General features: G+C 53.8%; 1 protein-coding gene across 2 annotated transcripts; it reads left to right on the forward strand.

Moving 5' to 3' along the window:
* Nucleotides 1-5,336: 5,336 nt before the first annotated feature.
* On the forward strand, nt 5,337-20,849 carry SLC1A5 (solute carrier family 1 member 5). Of its 2 annotated transcripts, none has more exons than XM_075537713.1 (8): nt 5,337-6,475; nt 9,520-9,562; nt 10,148-10,210; nt 12,797-12,963; nt 16,601-16,834; nt 17,515-17,709; nt 17,795-17,929; nt 20,079-20,849. In XM_075537713.1, the coding sequence occupies exons 1-8, from the start codon at nt 5,898-5,900 to the stop codon at nt 20,311-20,313; spliced, it is 1,650 nt and encodes a 549-aa protein (XP_075393828.1). In that variant the 5' UTR covers nt 5,337-5,897; the 3' UTR covers nt 20,314-20,849. The 2 variants fall into 2 exon arrangements, with proteins under 2 accessions (XP_075393828.1, XP_075393829.1); XM_075537714.1 differs by lacking the exon at nt 5,337-6,475 and adding an exon at nt 6,505-6,608.
* Nucleotides 20,850-21,250: the final 401 nt, after the last annotated feature.

Genomic DNA, 21,250 nt, shown 5'->3' on the forward strand with positions numbered 1-21,250 from the left:
TGTGTGTGGTTATGTGTTGGTCATTGCGATCAGTTTCCCCTTCCTCCCTTCCTCTCCCCACCTCCCCCCTACCCTCCAGGTATCCCTGCTCCCATTCTGTTCCTGGATCCCGCGTGTCTTTTTTTTTTAAACATCGCTTTATACATCCATCCTAAGGATCCCCAGTGGCGTAGTGGGTTACATTGGATGCTAACTGCAAGGTCAGCAGTTCAAATCCTCCAGGGAGAAAGACGAAGCCTTCTACTCCCGGAAAGAGTTACAGTCTCTGAAACTCACAGGGCCAGCCCTGCTCTGTCCTGTAGGGTCTCTCTGAGTCAGAACTGAGTCGATGGCAGGGCGTTTAGTTTTACTGTGGTTATTGTATCAGGCGATAACAGCTTACCATGCCACGGGGCTTTCAGATTGCGAGGTGTTCACCAAAGCACCCTACTTGGGTAGAACTGGGCCCCAGGGCTCCTGGGTCTCTCTCCAGGGTGCCCGCTACAATTCTTTCCACCACATAGCTGGCTCAAACCGAGGCCAGAGAGCAAGCAGGCTTTTGCCCTGCCCCGCTGGGCAGGGAGGCCCAAAGCCACAGAAGACAGATGTCACTAAGGTCCCTACACCGACTCACAGCGCTGCAGCTGTGCTTTCTGAAAGCAACAGCATCTAGCGGCACCTGTGAGCCCCTCACCGAGACCGGGCACCGGAAACCGGTGCTGCCACCTCTTCCTTCACCTTCTCCACAGACGGTGGTCAACATAGTCTCCGACCCCCTGCTTTTCCACGGTATCTCTCAATCCTGGAAGTCGGCAAGGATTTCGTCTTACTCCGATCCAGAATCAATGCTCATGGGAGCGGCAGTCAAGAGATCAAACGGCTCATCATACCTGGCAAACCTGCTGCCTAAGACCTCTTTAGAGGATTGAACAGCAAGGATGAGACTTTGAGGACCCAAACCAGGGTACTTTCTTTCTTTCTTTGTCTCTTAATCACTTTATTTGGGGGCTCTTACAGCTCTGATAACATTTCACACAAGCCGATTTGTACCATTTTCTAAACATTTCCTTTTGATTTGAGACCTTGGTAGCAGCTTCTTTTCCCCCTTCTTCCACACCCCCCGCCCATGGCCCCTCGATAACTTATAAATTATTGTTTTCATGTCTTACACCGACCACTGTCTCCCTTCACCCATGTTTTTGTGGTTCATTCCCCTGGGAAGGGATTCTACATCGATCACTGCGATCAGTTCCCGTTTCCTCCCCTCTTCCCACCTTTCCCTACCCTCCTGGGATCCCTACTCCCAATTCTGTTCCTGAGGGGTTTATTTGACCTGTATTCCAGCTCCTATCTGTACCAGTGCACATGCTACCGTCTAGCCTGAACTGAAAGGCAGCACTGGGGTCATGGTAGTGGGGGGGGGGGGGGGAGAAGCCTCAAGGAGCCAGAGGAATACTGTGTGTTTCATCGGTGCTGTACTGCGCCCTGGTTGGCTCATCCCTTCCTTGTGACATTCCTGTGAGGGGAGTTCTGGTGCTGTCAGTCGCCTCCCATCTGTGTGAAAATTGGACGGGCATTTCAAACCCACCGGCCACCACCTCCTTGGGAGGAACAAGTGGCCGCCTGCTCTCATAAAGATCTACAGTCTAACCACTGTGCGCACAGCAGAACGAAACACTGCCTGGTCCTGGAGCATCCTCAAAATCACTTCTGTGTCGAACCCATTCTTGCAGCCACCGTGTCAGTCCATCTCCTGGAAGGCCTGCCTCTTTTTGCTCTGTGTGTGTGTATAAGTTTATAAAATATTAGTGCGTGGCTTTTCCTGCCACATTGGAACCTGTGGAGGTGGGCGATCCTCCAATTGCTAAAAATGTGTGCAGCCTGCTGGGAATAGGATTTCTAAATGGCAAATGTGTCTGGAAGGCTATGGTCCATGGTCATCTCTGCTGGCTCTCAACAGGGTCTCCAGAACCAGAGGGAGGACACGGCTCCCCCCTAGAGTTGAAGGTGTTTATGCCCGAGATGAAATGGAATTCTATTTAGGCAAGAGATGTGCTTCTGGGTGCAAAGCAAAGAACAACACGGTGACTCCCGGCGGCCAGGCCAACCTCACAGAACCAGAGTCCCCTGGGGCAAGGTAGCTCGTGCCCGTGGAAAGAGTGGCATGGTTTGGGCCAAATCCTGGAGCAACCTGCCCACTAATGCTATTGGACATGGAATTGATGTGATGCTGTACCCCTTAAGGATTTAAACTTATAGAAAAGTAAATAACTAAAAGTGTGCCTCTGTTAAAAAAATAGAATTAAATGAAAATTTAAAAAACCATTAATACTTGATAAAATTAATATAAATGTAAGGGATATTTCTGCATAGAGGACACTGGTTAAGAGGATTGAAATAAAAAAATTTAAAAACCAAAAAAATAAAAATAAAGGACTGAAATTGTTCAAAGACATTTGAAACGGAACTTTTCTTTTTCTCCTAAATATTCCTACAAGACACTTAAAATGTGCTTCCGACTTATTTTCAAACGCGGGTCTCGTGTTTGGAAATTTATCACCACCAACTTAACATCGACTTATAGGCCAATGGCTCTGGAAGTTTGGGTATCGCAAGCCCCGGGAGACCATGTGTTGAAATGTTCCCAGGGCCGTCCTTCCTTTAATTCTCTGCTGACCTTTTGTGCGCGGGAAATAAATCAATACAAGTAAAGATTTACCGTCTCGCAAACCCCGAGGCGCAGTTCCACTCTGTCCTATACGCTCACTATGCGTCGGAATCGACTCGATGGCAGTGAGTTTGGCTTTTGATTTCTCACCAGCTACCCTACTGGAGCGTGGGCAGAAGTCACAGCGTGGCGCCCCCCGCGGCTCCTGGGGAGAAAGATGGGGCCGTGAGTTTGGGTTGAGAGTTGCCTGCGATGTCGCTGGTTGGATTTTAAACCATCCACTGGCTTTAGCAGCCCAGAGCATTCCCTGCTCCTTTTTTTAAGTCCCCAGAAAACTCCTCCAGGTCCTCCCAAGGAGGCAGGCGGGGCTGTCTACTCCCGTCCAGAGTTAGTCTTAGAAACCCACAGGACGTTTCACACCTGCTCTATAGGGTGTGGGGAGCAGACTGGACGGCAATAATGGGTTTATTTGTTGCTTCACTCATTACTCTTATCTGCTCTCACAGATAAGATAATTGCCTGGGGATCCTGCCGTTGTAACTGGGCCACTTCCTGTGGCCTCCCCGGCTGTGCACCTGCTCCTGAGGCTTGGCCTGGGGCTGAACTTGGTCTTCTCATTCAGGTCTATCTCAGGGTCAATGTCACTGTGGTCCACCCTGACCACACCCCATCCTTTTCTGACCTCACAACGCCTTAGTTTTTTCCCTCCAGCTTCTGATGCCAACCGTAAGTCTCAGTTTATAGCCTTGCTTTACTGGCTGTCTCTCTCTCTCTCTCTCACACACACACACACACCCCTGCCCCTCACTCAGGAGCCCCTATGGTGGGTGGTGCTGCCAGGTAAGACTTGAACTTGAACTGCTAACCACTAGGTGGATGGTTCAAACCCACCAGCCACTCCAGGGGAGAAAGACAGGGCTGGGTGTTCCTCTAAAGACTTCCAGTCTCAGAAACCCTTTATAGGGTTGCCCTGAGCCAGAATCAGATGGCAGTGGGTTTGGTTTGGGGGGGTTCCCGCTCACTAGGATGGAAGCTGCATGTGGGGCAGGGAGTGGTGGGTGTTGCTTGTGTTGGGTGTGATTTGAATAAAAATGTACTGGTGATGTCATGGTTACACACTGGGCTGCGACCCACAAGGTCAGCAGTTCAAAGGCACCAGCCGGCTCTGCGGGATAAAGACGAGGCTTTTCTACTCCGGTGAACAGTTACCATCTTGGAAACTCACAGTGGCAGGATCGCGGTCCAGTAGGGTTGCTAGGCGTTAGTATTGACTCAATAACAGTGAGTTTGGTTTTTTTTTTTTTGGTACAGAATAGAGCAGATTTCCATTCACCAGTCAAGTACATTTTTGTTTGGTGACATGGATGGCGGTCCCCACAATGTCACGGTCCTCTTCTCACTTCCACCCTGTGCTTCCCGTTCCCACTCAGCCCTTTGGATCTCAGACGGCGCTTGTTCTGAGTTCACCCTTCCCCGGGTCACTGTGTGCCTTCCTAGGCCTGCCTGAAAGTTGAGCCCTGGGGGTGAATTTAGTTCCAGGCTTGGAAGGAGAGTAAGGACACAGCGGTGGGAATCCCGAGTCGGAATCAACCTGATGGCAGCGAGTCTACGTTTTGATTGATTGATTTATTTTGGCACCGTACTGGAACAGAGGTAGAAGTTACAGGTTTCTTAAAAATCATTTTATTGAGAGCTCTTCGTTCTCTGTAGTTCAATCACATCAAGCAGTGCTGTACACAATAGTCAGTTTCAGAACATTTTCTTCCTAGAGCTCCTTGATCCCAGCCCCCCTTAACCCCCTCCCTCCATCCCTCCCCATACCCCCCCCCCCCCCCAGGAACACTTATTTCCAAGTATGGACCACCAGGAGGACACTGATTGAGGAGATCAGGAGGAAATGCATGCATAGCACAGAGAACTGGGCCGGAGATAAGAGTTAGCAATCCTATGGGTTAGCATTTTAGCCTAAACTAAGCATTTGATCGACAACACCCTCAGACTACCGAGTTGCTTTCAAACTTTGAAAACTGCATGCGCGCACGTGAAGACACACATACACTTGGGATGGGTCAGGCCAGCCCCAGTGCTCCCCCACCCCCTACAAGCTCTTCCCCAGACAGGCCTAGGTATAGACTAGGGGAGTGGCCACCAAGGCTAGGAGGGTCTCGCATTGGTCAGGACCCGAACCATATTAGGTAAGAGACCGACACATAGCACCCCAATATGACAGAGTGGAATTGCCCCACAGAACTTCTAGGTGCCGGGTAGTGTAGTGTTACAAGTGGAGCTGCAAACCACGAAGTCAACAGTTTGAACTCACCAGCCTCTGGGTGAGGGGGGGGGCGAGAAAGATGGGGCTGTCTGCTCCCTGCTCCCATCAAAACTTGAACAGTCTCAGAAACGCGCGAGAGAGTCCTTAAATCAGTGGGTTTGGTTTTTAATCTGTTGGCCAATTCTTTTTTGGGGGGTGGAGGGAAGAGTCCCCTAGCAATGCCCTGCCCCTCCAGGCCCCGCCCCGAGACCGGGCATTGTTAGTCCGCCTTTTATGGATACTTGGCGCGCCTCCAGCCTCAGCCCCCGCCCAAGCTAGCAGAGGGCCTCCCGACGCCCCAGCCAATCGGCACCAGCGATCCGGTCCCGCCTTCTCAAGCCCCGCCCCCGACTTTAATCCTAGCAGCTTCCGCCACGCCGGCTCAGAGCCACGCTGCGCGCCTTGGGGACTCCCTGTCTCCAAGCAGCCGCTACTTCTCCGAACTTTCACTGCCGCCTTCCTCCTCCAGGGACCTGGGTCCCCATTCTGTGACCCAAGAGCCTGGGTCCCTTCCTGCCGGGTCTCCGTCCCAGGCCGTCAGATCCAGTCACCCCAGTTCTGGGTAACCACAACCCAGGTATCTGGGTTCCCGCGTCCCGGATCTACGCGCCCAGGACCGAGCCTTCAAACTTCGGCCACCTGGGCCAAGAACCCTACCAACCTACGGATCTCCGGTGTTCCCAGGGCCAAGAAACCCAGGCGCTCCCAGCGCCTGGCAGCTCGCTTCCCGATCTGGAGGGATCCGAGGGGCCCCAGCACCCACGCTAACGAACCGGCACACTCCAGCCGCCACCAGCCTGGAGACCAGGAGGCTGTGAAGCCCCGGCTCTAAGGAAACCGCCCACCCAGAGTGCCAGTCCGCAGTCACCTCGGCGTCCTGGGAAGGCTCCCCGGGCGCACTCAGCTTCTAGGCGCCAAGGAACCCCGGTGCTTTCCGGCATGGTGGCCGATCCTCCCAGAGGAGACCCCAAGAGGTTCTCGGCGGCAGAGCCCACTGCGAACGGGGCCTCGACGGTCATCCCCATGGACGACCCAGACCCGGCGACCCGCGGCTGCTGCCGCTCCCGCGACCAGGTGCTCCGCTGCGTGCGCGCCAACCTGCTGGTGCTGCTGACGGTGTTGGCCGTGGTGGCGGGCCTGGCGCTCGGGCTGGGGGTGTCCCAGGCCGGCGGCGCGCAGGCCCTGGGCCCCGCGCGCCTGGCGGCCTTCACCTTCCCGGGCGAGCTGCTGCTGCGGCTCCTGCGCATGATCATCCTACCGCTGGTGGTCTGCAGCCTGGTGGGCGGCGCCGCCAGCCTGGACCCCAGCGCGCTCGGCCGCCTGGGCGCCTGGGCGCTGCTCTTCTTCCTGGTGACCACGCTGCTCGCGTCTACCCTCGGCGTGGGCTTGGCGCTGGCGCTGCAACCGGGAGCCGCCTTGACCACCCTTGCCGCCAGCAACTCGTCGGTCGGGGGCCAGGGGGACGGCCCGCCCGCACCGCACAAGGAGGTGTTGGACTCGTTCCTGGATCTCTTAAGGTCAGACCCCGCCCACCGCGTTGTGGGGAGGGACCGCGGGCTTGGGGCGATGGCGGGAATGGCCACGTGGACAAGAGCGCGGCGTTGGGACTCCATCCCAGCTAGACGTCTTGGTGGCGCCGTGGACTAAGCGGTAGGCTCAAGCCGCAGAGTCGGCCGAGGGCGATGCAGGGGGAAATGCTGGGAGATAGTTCTCTGTCCTATTGGGTCGCTGTGAGCGGAAATCCACTCTCTAGCAGTGGGGTCAAGCAGTGATGTCCCCAGGTCCTGGGGGAGGGGGACCTCCACCGCCAGAGGGTGAGGACAGACTGCTGGGGAAAGGACTTCTCAATTGGGGGTGGGGGGAGGCTGAGTCCGAGCTGGGGACCACAGATGAGTATGATAGGCAGTGAGGATTCGTAGGAGTTTGTGGCAGGGTTTGGGGGCACATAGGACGGATTTTGGGCCCCTCCAAGGACCCTCGCCCTGATGGGACTCAGGAGAAAGGTTTGCAGCCAACGAGTCAGAGGGCCTAGGACCCCAGGGAGACCCTAGAGGAACTCAAGGTGGGGGAAAATCCCCTCCTGGTTCCTCACACCCCAAGGCTCCAGCGGGGCCGCTTGACCAGTCCCTTGGCACATCAAGTGTCATCCTGTATCCTTCCTCACTGCCCAGAAAGGGACCATTCCCATCCCACCGCACCCCACCTCTGCCAACTGCCCTCCCACACCTTGAGGCAGTCGTCTGGTCCACGTGGCCCAGCCTTTCCAGCCTGCTGATTCAGTGTCTCCAGGTGGGGGGGACTTCCTGGATGTAGGGGCCCCTGCTGTGGGGAGGAAGTAGTGAGTCACAAGAAGGGATCCCCCGCCTCTGGGTGGAAACAGAAGTCACAGTGACTGAGAGCGAGCTATTGGTCAGGAACTGTCTCTGGCCCGGTCTGGCCCAGGGAGATTAGTCGAGCCCCAGCCCAGGCTACAACTGGGTGGGTACAGGGCTGCACACCCGCACAGTGGTTGTTTACACACAGGATCCTGCTGTGTGCCAAGGGAGCTAGAATCCAGACCCACCCGCACACTTACGCATGCGGTAACATCTAGCACAGCCACACATAACTGGACACAGGCCCTCAGCCACAGCTGTTGCAGCTCGCACAGCTACACTGCCGTGTAACGAGTCAAGTCACACAACTTGTCACAGGCACACCACCGTGGAACCAGCTGAAAGGCAGCTGTAACCTCTCACACACCACGTCATAAGGGAGTCACACGCACCTGGACCAGACACGCCTGGGCACAGATGTCACACGCACCTGGACCAGACACGCCTGGGCACAGATGTCACACCTCATACCGCTCCACGCAAGCCTCCACTGTGGGACACAGCCACACGAAGGAACATTCAGCCCCAGCTGTCACATACCAGCTGTCACCCCCAGGCCGTTGTGTACTCGGCTGCTGTAGGACAAACACTGTGACCTCACTGGTCACACCTACACACACGTCTGCGTTGCATGCGCTTTCACTTGTGGGACATCCTTGTTCTGCTACCGTGGCACATGACCTGGTCACCCACTGACCCTGCCCCCCCCCATACCAGCCCCTAATACACTGCCCACTGGCTCACATCATTGGTGAGAAGCAATATGGGTAAAGGCAAGGATTCCCAAGCCCTGTCTTGTGAGTTCCTCACTGGACACGGTTTTTTGAGCAATCAAATGGAAATAAACATGCTCATCCCAATTGGACAAGAGAAAAAGGAAGCAAAAGTAACAACCTTGGGGACCCACAGGGGCAGCTCTCCCCTGTCCTACATAGAGCTGCTGTGATCCAGACCGACTTGATGGCGGTGAGTTTGGTTTTAGACCAGTGATGGTGAAGGTAGCCCAGGCAGGACTTGGTAGTCAGCAGCCCAATGCGTAGCCCACTAGGCATCCGGGGCTCCTGTGTGTGTTCACACATACCTATATACTTGAGTATAAGTCGACCTGAATATCAGCCGAGGCACCTAATTTTAGCACAAAAATGGCTTTAAAAAGTAAACACTTGGCTTATACTCAAGTATATATGGATACATTGTATATATACATCTATACATGTATACATACATTGTATGTATACAATGTAGCCACATATACTTGAGTGTATATACATATGTACACACATATGTAACAAGTTCCTAGGGGGAAATTTTTTCATTATCTTTCGATTCCATTTTGCCACGGGGTTTTGAAGGCTGAGTGTGTGTGTGTGTGTGTGTGTGTGTGTGTGTGTGTGTGTGACCACCTGTGGTGCTGGAAGCTAGACTGCGGATATTTCAAATACCAGCAGGGTCGCCTGAGATAGGTTTTAGTGGTGTTAAGAGTAGGAAGAAAGGCCTGGGGAACAACTTTGGAAAGCAAGCCAAGGAAAACCTCTTGGGTCCCCACCAACCATTGTCCAGCCAGCTGCTCGGGCTGAAAGCACTCAGCGCCGCCTCAGTGGACATGCGCGTACCTGAGACGGATCCCTGGTGGCGCAGGGACTTAGTGCCTGGCACACAGACTTGCTAGCTGTTTTCACCTCCTTTGAGTCTCAGCATGAGGCCCATCCCACAAGAGTAGCCCCAGCAGCTCCGGTGTCGCTCACAGCATGCACAGTCATCCCTGTCACTCTCTGTCTGCCACCACACCCTCCCCACCCACATACCCACCAACCCCCAAGGGGCCAGCCCTCTCAGACCTGAGCTCCCTAGCTCTCCAAAAGGAAGTTGCTGATGCAAGACATCCAGAGTATTAAGTTTGCCCTGAGGGGTGGAGCTGAGGCCCAGGCTGACCCTGCCAGAACCAGCCCTGGGAAACCAGCCTTCCTGCCCCAACCCAGAATCCCTCGGGGCTGGGATTCTAGCCTCCTGGGGCCAGAGGCAACCAGCTCAGCTTCCCCACGTGTGCGGTCCACCTGGAAGCTGGCTGAGCTTGGGTGGGGACTGCCTGCGAGCAAAGCTTCTAGTGTTCCCTCTCAAGCACCCACTGCTCTGCCACCGCCCCCCTCCCCAGGCTCTAACAAAGGCCCGTATGTTTGTCTCTGCAGAAATATCTTCCCTTCCAACTTGGTGACGGCAGCCTTCCGCTCAGTGAGTCCTGGGGGTGCCCTGGGAGGTGGGGGCTAGGGCGGGAGATCGCCAGCTGCAGTCCCCGATGCCTGGTTTAAGGTGGTGTCTGAGTAAAAGGCAGGTGTTTCCATGTTTACAGCAGTTCATGGAGGGTTCTTCAGGGGGTAGGAGGGGTGGGGTGCTGACCCCCACGCAGGCCCCTCCCCATCAAGCACTGAGAATGCAGGCCCTGAGCCCCTTCTGAGATGTCATTCTCCATACAGCTGCGGGGCCCAGGGCCGGTGCCTTGACCTCTCAGAGTCTCGGTTTCCACCTCTGGAGAATGGGGGCGGTAGTCTTGTTTCAGTGGGTTGCCCGCAGGATGGCTTGAGACTGCTGAGGGGTGTTAGGGCAGGAGGAGACAGGGGAAAGGTGAGGCCATCAGCTCCCGATCTAGCTTCAGTCTGGGTCAGAAGTGATCACAAGGGCAGTAGGTCTCCTTTGTCGTGCCCTGGGGGCGGAGGGCTCAGACTGTGGTTGACCAGCAGAATTTGGAGGTGGGGGAGCCTCTAAAATTAGATGCTCACGAGTCCTTTCCCACGTTCCTGTCGCCCCACCCCCCTGCAGTATACCACCTCCTACAAAACCATTGAGGATGGAACGGGAATCCAAAACAGCACCAAGATTAAGGTGAGGACCCGGCCGGGGTGGGGAGGGAGTGTGGGCATCAGCCCCCAGGTCCACTTCCCTGGCCATTTTTTTGCTGCACCACCACCACCCCCGCCTCCGAGTTACCTAAGTGGTACCATCAGTTGACCCGCCATGATGCACTGACAGTTGGCTGTTAGAACTCACCTTGCTGTGCCTTAGAAGAAAGGCCTGGCAAACCTGCTCCCCTGAAATATTTTTTAAAGGGCCATGTCTCTAAAACTTGGAGGACCGGTGGGTTCAGTGTGGGTGGATTTTATTTAACAGCCCCCCCCCCCACACACACACACACCACTTCAATGCCAGCCTTTGTCTACCCTCTCCATCTTCTGAGATTGGATCTACTCTCCCCCAATTTCTGTATTTATTTATTATTTTTAACCCTTTGTTGTTTGAAAAGCTTTGTACGTTGCCCCTTACCCCTTCCTTTCCCTCTTCCTCTCTGGTGTGCTATGCCAGACCTACCCTCTCCCACCCACCCTCATCTTGGTGAACACAGGAGTCTTTCGAATGAAGACATGGAAGACATTTTATATTACTTGCCCTGGTGGTGGTGGTGGTGGTAGGGGGGTTTGCATGAGTTCGACTGCTAATCAGTCGGCAGTTCAAACCCACCAAGAGAAAGATGAGTCTTTCTGCTCCTGTAAAGAATAACAGCCTCAGAAACGTACAGGGGCAGTTCTACTGTGTCCTGCTGGGAGGGTCGTTTTGAGTTAGAATGGACATGGCTGGCAGTGTTTGTTTTGGGGGCGCTGTGGACTGAGCACTGAACTGCCAAGTGCAAGGCTGGCAGTTCACACTCACAGGAGAAAGACGAGGCTCTCTGCTCCGGAGAGGTTTACAACTTTGGAAACTCACAGGCGCAGTTCTGGGTGTGCTCTGGCTATAGGCTCGCTAGGAAGCAGAGTGTCAGTGGGTGGGTTTGGGTGTTGTAAGGTGTGGGGTACCAGCCCCCACAATCGAATGGATCCAAGGGGCCGTTGTGTCATTGAGGGGTAAAATTAAAGCGACATCAGACAAGATAAAGCATGCACATGCTCACCTCCGGGACCGCCATGACTTCAGGGGTCAGGTTCGTGCAGAGAGAGAGAGAGAGAGAGAGAGAGAGAATATATTTCCAACCAATGCTTATATACTCTCCGGGGGCATGCACATATGTAACAAAGTGGGGTGTGCTCTAACCCAGGGGTTCTCAGCCTTCTTCCTAAGACTGTGACCCTTTAATGCAGTTCCTCATGTGGTGGTGACCCCTCCAACCATAACAGTATTTTTGTTGCTACTTCATCACTGTCATTTTGCTACTGTGTTGAATCGGGCAACCCTGTGAAAAGTCATTCGACCCTCAGAGGGGTCTTGACCCACTCATTGAGATGCTCCACCCTTGACTCACAGAGTAAAACACCCTCCGGCAGCGAGTTCTTAGAGGCAGCTCCCCAGGCCACCTGAAGCACCTGGCTGGGTTTGATCCACCAGGCTTCCATCCAACAGACGAGCATTTCATCATTTGTTCCACCCAGGGAATCAACAAAGGGGGTCTGCCTTTGAGAGGGCAGATCTGGGGGCTACCTCTCTGCTTGCCCCAAAGCCCTGCTATGGCTCCCTAGCACCCTCGGGAGGAAGAAAACCCGCCTTGTTCACCACAGTCCATGAGGTTGGGTCCCGGCCTGCCTGCCCACTTAGCCTGGCCTCAGGACCCTTGCTTCAGGCTTTTGGGCTCCAGCCACAGTGGGCTTCATTCCATTCCTGGAATGCCCACGCAGGCCTCTCTACCTGGACCTCTGGATTCTATGATGCCTTGCACTGCCCACAGGGAGCTCGCAGACAGTCGTCCTGATCACAGGGTTCCGGGAGGAAGCTAAACAGGCTGCCACGCAGGCGAGAAAGACATGGGATCACTTGCTCGGCCTGCACCTATGAACAGTTCTTTTGGGGCGGCTAAAAGGTGCCTAATGGTGACAGAGTGGTTTGCGCAGCAGGCTGCTAGCCGCAGGTCAGCGGCACAAAATCGCCAGACCCTTCTACGGGGCTGTTTCCCCCCGTAAAGGGACAGTCTCAGAAACTCTAGGGTGCAGTTCTGCCCTGTCCTGTAGGGTCCCCGAAGTCAGGATAGACTTGGTGGTAGTGATGATATAATGCCCAAAGAACATGCCACTCCCCCTCTCTGCCAGCCTCAACCTGAAGGCATTCGGATGAAGCTCTGTGGGTTCGCAAGCCCAGCTCCCTGAATCAAGTGCCCAAAGGTGCTCAGCTTCACCTCCATGGGTTAGGGAGCCCAGCTCCCCCAATTAAGAACCTTCTACCCCACCGCTTTACTCAATTTACCTTCCTGTTTCCTAGGTGTCAGCGACACATACTCCTTGCTCCAGGGAGCCCTCCCTTACTCACTCCAAGCTGACCCCCATCTCCATTTCCATGTTCCCCTGGGCCCCCTCTCCTGTCCCTTCCCCTTTGGACCCGGACGGTGACCGGTGGGTGGTTGGGGTCTGAAGAGCTGTCTTGTCAGTAATGAGTCACAGCTGTTTCCAGGACAGGCTGAGCCCCTGACCCCTCGTCTGTGCCTGCCCCCAGGTGCCCTACGGGGCCGAGGAGGAGGGCATGAACATCCTGGGCCTGGTGGTGTTTGCCATAGTGTTTGGCGTGGCGCTGCGGAAGCTGGGTCCTGACGGGGAGCTGCTCATCCGATTCTTCAACTCCTTCAACGAAGCCACCATGGTGCTGGTCTCCTGGATCATGTGGTAGGTGGCCGGAGAGGGGGCTACAGGGCAGGGCTGGCCAGAGGCAGGCACGTAGGGATACATCTGTGTGGATGGAGGGAGGGAGGGCACAGCAACTGTACACAAGCAAAGGGCCACAACTTTCCCCCTCAGCAGCTGGTGGGTTCAAACCATTGACCTTGTGGTTAGCAGTCTAATGCTTAACCCACTGAGCCATGTGCAGCAAAATGTATGCAGATTCAGGCCTTGCGATGTATTCCATCCTTAGACGTTCTTTGAGCCAGGCAAACCTTCTCCACCTCCCCCACCCCGAGGTATTTTTCCCCTTTGAGCATAAATTCACTGCCCCCTCAATTTCTCATCTAGTCTTTCAGGTGGCTGTGGTCAGTTTGACCTATTTTGTTTGTTTTTGGGGGTACCATTGAGTTAGTGTCCTACAGAAGGAGGCACTGATGAGGGTCCTGAGCCTTCCTCACCATTGTTCCTATATTTGCGCCTGTTGTCCTAACGACCGTGTCAGTCTGTCTCGTCAGGGGTCTTCCTCTTTTTCGCTGAACCACGACCAAGGATGAGGCCCTTATCCAGGAAACGGTCTCCTGATAACATGTCCAAAGGATGTGAGACAAGAGTCTCACCATCCTCCAGTCTAAGGTGCATCCTGACTTGTATTCCTTCCAAGACAGGCTTGTTTGTTCTTCTGAATCCACGATGCTTTTTCATTATTGATCCCATGCAGCTGGTTCATGTAGCACACTGCTTAGGGCAGACATTCTAGTTAAGCACAACTATTGTTTGAATGTGAAATAGATTTTTTTGTGTGTGGCTTACCATGATAAAGATGATCTCAAACAATTGAGCGGATTATCTCACCTCCATGACTCCATAGATGCTGGGGTCCATGAGATTTTGATACTCTGTTGTGCATTTTCTCTCTCTTTGACCAGGCATCTTGGATCAAAACGTGCAATAGAGGGTGGGAGAGGGTGGGGTTTAAAGAGGAGCAGATACCAAGGGCTCAAGTAGAAAATGTCTTGGAAATGATGATGGCAACGTATGTACACATATGCTTGATACAGTTGATGTACGGAATGTTGTAAGCGCCCCCAATAAAATGATTTTTTTTTAATGCCCAGTAGTGGGGCACCATCCAGTTTTTCTGGTCTCATGACAAAAGAGGCCGTTGTCATGAAGGGGATTAGCCACATGTTCTGTCTCCTACCAAGGCATCAGTCCTTGGATTTCGGGTCTGCCCTAAGGCCAGGATGATCTCTTCTCAAAATCCTTAACAAATAACATCTGCAAAGAACCTGTTTCCAAATATGGTCCCATTCTGTGGATACGGTGGACTGGGGGCAAGGTCTGGGCAGGCTTCCTGGCTAGGGAGCCAGGGCTCTCAGGATTGTCACTGACAATGATAACCCAGACTGCGCTTTTCTGATCATCCAACTGTGTACATAAAAGGAGCCCTAGTGGCACAGCGCTTAAGCATTAGGCTGCTAAACCATAAGGTCGGCGGTTCGAATCCACCAGCAGCCTCGAGGGAGCATGGTGTGGCATCTGCTTCCATAAAGAGTGCCAGTCTTGGGAAAATCCCAGGGAAACAGTTTTCTTCTATCCTGCAGGGTTCTTTGGGGTTGAGATCAACCCGGCAGCGGGTTTAGGGTGTTTTCGGGGTGTGTGTTATTTATTTGGTGTGTTTATTGTCTCATTGAATTCTTCCGACATTCCCTTGAAACTTAGCATTATCATCCCTGTTTTCCAAATTGGTTAGGTTTTGATTCCAAGAGGACCGCAAGGCAATCTTGAGACTGCCCCCCTGAGAGTTTTTTTGGCAAAGATTCGGTCACATGTAAGGATCCAGGTGAATCATCATCAGTGCAAATACCTTCTTCTATAGTAGTCAAGGAGTGGAGCCCCTTCTGGCTCATGGGTGTTACGGATCCTCCATGTCAGCTTTTTATCAAAGCAGGTCTCCAGGCCACAGAGTCAAACTGCTCACCATCCATTGAGCACAAACCCATTTGAACTCCAAGCTGGTAATTAAGCCCTGAACCTTGGCCTCTTAAGTTTTCACAACAGGGTAAGAGAACCTATGGGGTCGAGTCAATATTCGCAAAACAAACTGCCATCAAGTTAATGCTGACTCATGACGACCCCTTGGGGCAGGGAGAACTGCCCCTGTGGGTTTCCGTGATGAAGACAACTCTTGATAGGAGTAGAAAGCCTCATCTTTCTTCCTGTGACCGGTAGGTTCGAACCGCTGACATTGCAGTTAGCAGCCCAATGGGTAAGCCCTAAACCGCAGGGGTCTCCTTGAAAATCAATCCAAACTTGGAAGCCCCAGGCTGTTTCCTTAAGTTGGCGCTGCAAGCCTGGCAGATGGCTCTGGAAGTTTCCATAATCCATGCCTGGAAGTGGTGGGCAAAGTGTGGTCAGCTGTGTGCTGAACCAGCACCCCCAGTCTCTCCGCTGGCCCCTCCCCACCCGCTCAAGGCTCCGCCCACCACCCTAGAACCCTCCTGGTTGAATCTGTTCCCCTCACAGGGTCACATTGAGTCCTACTGACGCTCTAGGACGGTGGCTCTCAGCCTTCCTCATGCCACGACCCTTTTAATTCAGTTCCTCATGTGGTGGTGACCCCCCCCCCCCAACCATAAAATCATTTTTGTTGCTACTTCATCCCTGTCATGTTGCTACTGTTATGAATTGTCTGATAGGCAGGATGTATTTCCATGGTTACTGAGGTCAACACTGAAACACTGAATGGAGATAGAATTGAGACAAAGATTGTGAGGTTAAGAGCGGCTTTATTAGGGTAGGGAAAGAGCTGGGGGGGGGGGGCAGTGGAAGGAAGAGCAGAGAGAGGCATAAGAGCATCTTCAGCTCCAGGGCGGTTCTGAGGCCCAAGGAGTTAGGTCAGGGAAATCACGCCCATCGGTGGGGCAGTGGGATATTTGTAGGATTGGGGTCAAGGAAATATGCAAATAAGGGGAAGAGAGCTGCTAATAAGGAGAAGGGAGGCTTCCTGGTGCTGCAGCTGCAGAGCCTGAAGCCCTTCCCAGACCAGCTTCTTGGAATGTGGGGGAGAGGCCGCCCAGTCCAGCTCTGGCCTTGAGAGGGAGTGGGGGGGCTGTGTGGACCCTGCCCTGAGAGATAAGCTCCTTGGAATGCTGGAGACAGGGACTGCAAAGTCCAGCCGATCACTTGTTGTTCTGAGAGGCTGGGGGAAGGGGCTGCATGGTCCAGCCCGGCACAAACAGCTACTCATTGACCAAAATGAAAGCATAGTGATTCATCACCAAACAATGTGTCATTCTGGATTGTGAAATATTGATGTGTTTTCGATGGGCTTAGGCGACCTCTGTGAAAGGGTCGTTCGACTGCCCCCCTCCCCAAGGGGTCTCGAACCACTGGTTGAGAACCGCTGCTGTAAGATAAAGTGGAACAATCCCTGGGAGAGGGTGGGGAGGAAATGCCTAAAGCCTCATCTTTCACCTGCTCAACTGCTGGTGGTTTCCAGCCCCTGGGTGCAATGAACAGCCCCACCCTAATCCACTACCCTGTCTGGAAAGTGCGTGTGTGTGTGTGTGTGTGTGTGTGTGTGTGTGTTTGCGCCCGGCAAGTGCTGAGACGCAGCAATCTGTCTCCCGGTAATTAGGTACGCCCCCGTGGGCATCATGTTCCTGGTGGCCGGCAAGATCATGGAGATGGAGGATGTGGGGATGCTCTTTGCCAGCCTGGGCAAGTACATCCTGTGCTGCCTGCTGGGCCACGCCATCCACGGGCTCCTGGTGCTGCCTCTCATCTACTTCCTGTTCACTCGCAAGAACCCCTACCACTTCCTATGGGGCATCGTGACCCCGCTGGTCACCGCCTTCGGAACCTCCTCTAGGTATGGCCAAGAGGTGGGCGGGCCAGTGCAGGGCTGTAGACTCCCAAGGGGCGGGGCTTGGGTGGTAGGTGTGGGTGGGTGTCTGAAGGCCCCCAGAGATGGCGTGTTTGAGATGTTAGGGACAACAACAGAACAACTCTCTGCTGGGAAGTTAATTCTAACTCACCAAGACCCTGTAGGGCAGGGTCGAACTGCCCCTGCGGAATACTGGTAATGCCACTCTGGACGGGAGTAGAAAGCCTGGTCATCCGCCCTCAGAGTCCCTGGTGCTTTCCAACCCTTGGCCTCGTGGTTCGCAGCCCGACGTGTAATCCCTACTGCTGGGTCTCCTCGTTATTACGTACAGAGGACGTCCTTTCCTACGTTTTTCGAAGGCTCTGAATCTCACTGCCCAGAGACGCTGTAGAAACGCCTTCCTTCCTAGGACAAGAGTCCTATCGACTCACCTCCTCTTTCCCCACCCCGGGGGACTGCCCCCCTAGACCCTCTTTAGAATCTGGGTGCAAACTCTGGTGTCTATTTGGAACGGAAAGCCGCCCCTGTCCTCCTTGGGAGGGATGCGGACTCAGCCCTGGACCCTGGAGGGCGGGGCAGGTGGGAGTGGTAAAGGGGTAGGGCCTGCTGGTGGGCGGGGCCTCCAGGGTGAGTCTCTTGGTCCCTGTACCCGCCTCCCGCCGCAGCTCGGCCACCCTGCCACTGATGATGAAGTGCGTGGAGGAGAAGAACGGCGTGTCCAAGCACATCAGTCGGTTCATCCTGCCCATCGGCGCCACGGTCAACATGGACGGCGCGGCGCTCTTCCAGTGTGTGGCGGCCGTGTTCATTGCCCAGCTCAACCAGCACCCCTTGGACCTGGTGCAGGTCATCACCATCCTGTGAGTGGGAGCGACCCCTGACACACCTGACCCCCTCTTGGCCCGCTCGGTCCACGCCCTCTGTGACCGCCCGTTTTCTCCCCAGGGTCACCGCCACAGCGTCCAGCGTCGGGGCAGCGGGCATCCCTGCTGGTGGGGTCCTTACGCTGTCTATCATCCTTGAAGCCATCAGTCTGCCTACCCGGGACCTCTCCTTGATCCTCGCTGTGGATTGGCTGGTGTGAGTTTGAGTCGGGGACTTCTGGGGGGTGAGGGGAGAGAGGTACTCTGAGGAAAACCAGTTAGCCAGAGAAAGGATCATTGCAGGAGGGTCCTTGGGAGCCTCCCAGTGGACAAGGGGAAGAAGGTAAAAAGTTCTAGAGGCAAGGGGAGAAGGACCTTAAATAAAGGGTGGAGGCTTTGGGTTTCTACCGCAGAAAGGAAACCACCCCGGTGGCTAAAAGAAGACTGATTAGCCACACTGCCTGGGTTCAAATCCCAGCACCATCCCCATGCTTGGTACTATGACTTTCGACTGGTAGGTAAGTCTGGAGCCTCCGTGTCTCCATCTATGCAATGGGGAGAGTCGTTCTCCTTTGTGGGGAGATCCTGATGAGGATTAGATTGCTTCAAAATACAATGGGGCTCAAAATTTCCTGAGGAAATGCCTTTATCGTTTAATCCTGACCAGCTTCTGAAGCCCCACTTATATGCCACTCCCCCCCCCCAAAAAAAAAACAAGAAAACCACTGAGTTGATTCTAATTCATAGGAACTTTATCTAGGATTTCTTTTTTTAATCATATATATATGATTTCTAAGGAGGTCTTTCTTCACCCAGATAGCCTCATCGTTCCCCATGGAACGGCGGGCTTGGTGGCTAGCCGCCCAAGAATTACCCACCAGCACTGCCAGGCAGGACTCCCTTAAACAAAGCCCAGCAGCACTCACTGCCAGCGAGTCAGCACTTTCCCATAGTGACCCTACAGGACCTGGCAGAACCACCCCTGTGAGTTTCTAAGACTGTAACTGTTGATGGGAGTAGAAAGTCCCATCTGTCTCCTGCGGAGCTGCTGGTGGTTTTGAACTGCCCACCTTGAGGATCGCAGCCTAACTCCTAACAACTGAATCGCCAGGATTCCTACACAATGGCCAGTAAATGCTGCATCACCTTGGTGAGCCGTAAAGTAGAGTTTAAAGATTGGGAAGTGGTCTGTCAATTCCTCAAGAAGTTCAAAACTGGGTAGCTATTGTACAACGTTGCTTGATAGGATGGAACTGTGGAATACTATGGGATGGTATGATGTCTGGATTAGCTCCTGATGAAAGGGGTGGGGGGATAGAAAGTTAAAAGCAGAGGAATTCCTGAGTAGAGCAAAGAAGTAAAGCACCCAGACACTGACACAGAGGTTGGTGCCGTTCCAGTCTACCCAGAGGCCGCTTAGAAAGCGCTGGGTTGTTTGGCTTTTTAAGTGACTAAGGGGGGAGATAAAAGAGGCAGAGGATTCCCGGACGTAGAAAGGCTTGATGGCAAAGTTTCAGCTTCCAAGGAGGGGAGGAAGACTCAATGGGTCTCTCCTGGGCTTCCAGAAAAGGGGAAGAATTTGAAATCCAGCAGAAGCAAATCATTGGTATTGTTCAAAGAGGGATTCTCTGGGGGTCCTGGTTGGCTAGAAGAGGAGCTTTGGGGGGTTCTTACGCAGAGTTTGGATCCAGTTCAGCCCAGTCCAGACTTGACCCAAGAAATGACAGTGAGGCAGGTGGGTTTCACTGGGTAAATGAAGGGGGAATGGAATGGTAACTGGAACGGGTTGAAGACCTGCCAGAAACTTCACCGCCCTCTTAGAAAAGACAGGGGCTGCGTGCTTACTGAGAATGTTGCATGGTAACAGTCTCTTGACCCAGCAGAGTAGGTCCCCGGTTCAAAGATGGCGGTCGCCCTACTCAAAGATGGCAACTGCCCTCAACCGCCCCACCATCCCCTGACCCTCGCAATAATCACTGTCACACATCATGCGCCTTGAAAGAGCTCCCTACTCATCTTTTTAGTGAGCACTCCAGATCACCCCAACTTTTAAAACCGTGGGCCTCTTCAAGTTTTGCTTCCTTGGTCATGGCCAAACCGGTCTGAAGCTGTGATGGGACGCTTTGGACTTCCAGGGGAGGCAAGGAGGGAAGGGACCGGTCTGGTGGGATTCCTAAAGAAAAGACTGTTGAGGTTCTACAAGGAAAGGACATTGAGGATCCTGTGAGGGTCGAGGGCAGAGCGCCTCTGAATGGGGAGGAGGTCAAGAGGGGTGCTTGAAGATTTCAGAGGGAGGAAAGAAGGGGAGCCTTGGTTTCTCTGGTCTTCCCTGTCCTCTCACTTCCTCCTGGCTCCTTTCTCCTCAGGGACCGATCCTGCACAATCCTCAACGTGGAAGGGGACGCCTTGGGAGCAGGGCTTCTCCAACATTACGTGGACCGCTCAGAGTCGGGGAGCTCAGCACCTGAGCTGATCAATGTGAAGAGGGAGGTGTCCTTGACTCAGCTGCAGGTGCCCCCCGAGGAGGGGAACCCCCTCCTCAAGTCCCACCCAGGTGCCGCGGGGGATGCGGGCGCCTTCGAGAAGGAATCTGTCATGTAAATGCTGTTGGGGCGCCTTCCCTGCCCCGATGAGAGATATGTGGAATGCAAGCTAAATGGACAAAATGGGATTCGAAAGCCACCCCCACCCACTCACTCCGGGAAGACAGAGGCCCCAGCCTCCAGCCCTACATCAGATCTCAGAAGCTGCCCTGTGAGGGGTGTATGGGAATAGGTCTATGAATATGTCCCCCTACACTCCTCAGTCCTGGCCCCCATGCAAGGACAACCCCAACCCCATTCCAGAAGCCAAGCTCCACCAGTTCTCAGGGTACACATCCCGATGTGAAATTGTCCCTTGTTGCGGGAAGGACAATCCAACATGAGGATAGCCACTTTGCTTGTGATGGTTGGCGACCATGGTGTGTGTGTGCCTGTGTGTGACTTGTAGCTCCTGCGACCACCTACTGTCTGTTGCCGCAATGCATCCTCCCCCTGTCCTCAGGACCCTGGAGGGAGGCCAAGGACAAATACTGCTGTCACTCCAAAGGACATTTTTTTAAGAATATCCAAATAAAATTCATTCAGAAAGCACAATGAGCTGACGAAATTTGGAAACGGGAGCCTGGGCATGGTTGTCCCACGTGATGTCCATCGGGAATGTCGCTGATGGATTAATTCTGCGGGTAAACATGGTCAATCAGCAAGTGTCTGTATATTTACAACAACCTTAAGAACTTGAACGCACAAAGAGGAAATCCCCATGAGGTTCTTCCACTCACGACAGCTATCAGAAAGGCTACAAGCAACCTAATGAAAAGGAAAACAAGTAATACTAAGTGCTGGTGAGGATAAGGAGCAACGGGAGCTCATCTCCACCTTCAGGGTTACACACTGGTATAGTGACTGCAGAAAACAGGTGGACAGTTCCCTGTGGAGTTCCACGGCACTCAGCAAACTCACACCTAGGTGCAGACAACACCTGAGTGGGGAACACC

Source organism: Tenrec ecaudatus, chromosome 18, assembly GCF_050624435.1.
Source record: "Tenrec ecaudatus isolate mTenEca1 chromosome 18, mTenEca1.hap1, whole genome shotgun sequence".
Classification (NCBI taxonomy): domain Eukaryota; kingdom Metazoa; phylum Chordata; class Mammalia; order Afrosoricida; family Tenrecidae; genus Tenrec; species Tenrec ecaudatus.